Here is a 2720-nt window from a genome sequence, read left to right on the forward strand (position 1 = left end):
AAGGTTAGCGGTTCGAACCCACCACCTGCTCTGCAGGACAAAGACCGGCAGCCTTGGAATGGGGCAGTTCTACTCTGTTCTATAGGGTTGCTATGAGTCAGAATCAACAAGCCATCAATAAGGTTTGCTAATAGATTAAAACACCCATTCGAACAGTATCCCAGAGAGAATTAGGATTTTTTTTTTTTTCATTTTTGAACTCTTCCCTCTATCCTTTATTCACTTTGAGAATCTACCAAACTAGGATTAAGTTAGGAGCTCTGGTAGCATAGTGCCTAAGGCACTTGACTGCTAACCAGAAGGCTGGAGGTTCAAACCCACCAGCCACTCCTCAGAAGGAAGGTTGGGCAATCTACTTCCATGGAGATACTGCCTCAGAAACCCAAGGAGGGGTCGCTGTGACTCAACAGCACACAACAACAACAACAGGATTAAGTTAACCAAAAATGGCAGAATGTTAGGCATGAAGGGATTGTACTGATTAGTTCAACTGTCTCCTTCTCAGAGACACAATTGAAGTCCAGAGAAGTAACTTACTATACCTCTTTAACATCTGTGCCATCTAGTTATTCAAGACTCTAGAGTACTAGTCAAGTAAATAGTGTAACTGTTGAGAATTTCTGATTGGGGTTAAGTGTGAAGGAAAGGACCCAGTGTTTAAGAGGTGGGCTCGGAACATAAATTACTAGGATTTAACCTATTTTCTGCTATTTATTAGCTGTGTACTGTTGAGCAAGGTACTTAACCTGTGACTCGATTTCTTCAAAAGATGGAGGATGGTAATAGTACAGGATTGTTGTGGGACTAAATGATATTATACTTTTAAAGCACTCAAAGCAGTGTGGCTAAATTTTCAGATGTCTCAAACTATTCTCAAATTTAGCATGTGGCTAAGTTCTCAATAAACATTAATTATTTCTACCAAGGAGTCCCTGGATGGTGCAGTTAATAAATATACTTGCTGCTAAAAGGAACTCTGGTAGTTAAGTTAAAGCCATTCAGCTGATTACCAAAAGGTTGGTGGTTGGACCCCCCCAGCTGCTTCTGTAAAGATTTACAGCCATGGAAACCCTATGCAGGCAGTTCTGCTCTGTCCTATAGGGTTGCTGTGAGTCAGAATTAACTCCATGGCAGTGGGTTTTTGGTTACATACTAAGAAGTTGGCCTCCAGAGTCCACCCAGAGGTGCCTTGAGGGAAAGGCCTGGCTATGTGCTTTTGAAAAAATCCGCCATTTAATACCTGTGGAGCACAATTCTACTCTGACATACATGGTACCTCCATAAATTGGAAATGAATCCACAAGTGGAAGTGGAATTTCTACCAAAAATTTAAAGTGCTATTCCTTGAGTTTTGAACTCTCCTGATAGTCTCCTCTGGTAATTCTCCTTTTAGAGTCCTACTTTTATGTTCAGAAAGCTCAAATGTTATACTTTTATTAAGCTTTGGTGTAAACAGATTATACATAACACACACACAAAAAATCCGCACAAAAAAAGGCATGTGGAAGCAGCACACTTACAAAATCTAGGGAGAACATGATCAAGGGGTGGAGGTGTTTAGAAATATTTCTCTACGAGGAAGGTGGGACCTTTAACGCAGGGCAGCTGGCTAGCAAAAAATTAAACTTTAAACCAAAGTAAAAACTGTTTACTCCTCAGCTGGTTGTGCATAGTCATAAGTGTCCCCAGTGACAAGTGTTGTTCCCAGACCCATGTCTCACCTCATGTAAATCCCAGGTAGGCTTAAGGGTGACAGAAATGTACAGATAATTGGAATTGTTTTCAAGTTTGACCTTCTACATATCAATACATAAGAGAAAAGGACTTCTTATCTAGGTCACTTTTTTGGTCTGTGGCTCACCTTTTTCCTTTCCTCAGTTTTATGCCCAGCTTCCCTCAGGTCTGGTTTAGTAGCGGCGTCCCTCACATAACCCCTTTGTCTGACCGCCACAACGCTCCCCTTTGTTGTCCACCGCCCTTTCTAAAGGATAGGTGCCTACCGAGCCTCCGGAAAGAAGAAATAATGGTGAGGACGGCAAAGACCATTCTCTCCCGCCTCCCACACAAGGAAGAAAACACCAGGTACCGCTTGCATCTACCCTCAGGTAGCCACTCCAGCCTCAGGCGGGCCCTCAAAACACTGAGGAGGAGAGCGACTCGGCTGACACCTCTGATTGGCTGTGGGGGTCGGGGCGCCGCTCCGCGATTGGGCCGTAGGGCTGTCTGGCGCGAGAGTGTGCGAGGTGGGGAGGGGGTGGCTGGAAGCTGCTCGAAGTTAGGGGGCGGGAGATGCGGCGGGGGCGACGCAAGGGCGGCAGCCGGCCTTGTCCCGCGTCGCTGGTCCGGTCCCGGAGCCGACAGAGCGGGTTGCCAGACCGGCGCGGAGCTGGTGGTAGGCGGGCCGCAAGCCGCCGGCGGGGGAGGAGAGGGAGGGGCAATCCGTATCACCTCCTCCTTCGGCCCCTCCCCGTGCCCCGTCCCGGAGCCGCTCTCCGACCTCGAGCAGCGAAGGGGTAGGAGCGCCGGTTACATCCCCATCCTACTAGTCTTCGGCCGCGGCTGCCTCCACCCCAGCAGAGCGCGGGCGGGCGAGCGCGGGAGCCGGCGAGGGAGGGAGCGGGGGGCTGAACGGAGGCTCCCGCCATGGCCACCACCAGCACCACGGGCTCCACCCTGCTGCAGCCCCTCAGCAACGCCATGCAGCTGCCCATAGACCAGGT

The 2720-nt window shown here is 48.8% G+C and overlaps 1 protein-coding gene across 1 annotated transcript in view; it reads left to right on the forward strand.

Annotated features, from left to right (window-relative positions):
• Positions 1-2643: 2643 nt before the first annotated feature.
• Positions 2644-2720, forward strand: part of MBOAT2 (membrane bound O-acyltransferase domain containing 2) — a 341490-nt gene continuing 341413 nt past the window's right edge. The window contains 1 exon segment of the mRNA XM_007935117.2: positions 2644-2718. Coding sequence (XP_007933308.1) covers positions 2644-2718 — 75 coding nt within the window.

This window comes from Orycteropus afer, unplaced genomic scaffold (assembly GCF_000298275.1).
Source record: "Orycteropus afer afer isolate SDZICR_OR568_19922 unplaced genomic scaffold, OryAfe1.0 scaffold00025, whole genome shotgun sequence".
NCBI classification, from domain to species: Eukaryota; Metazoa; Chordata; class Mammalia; order Tubulidentata; family Orycteropodidae; genus Orycteropus; species Orycteropus afer.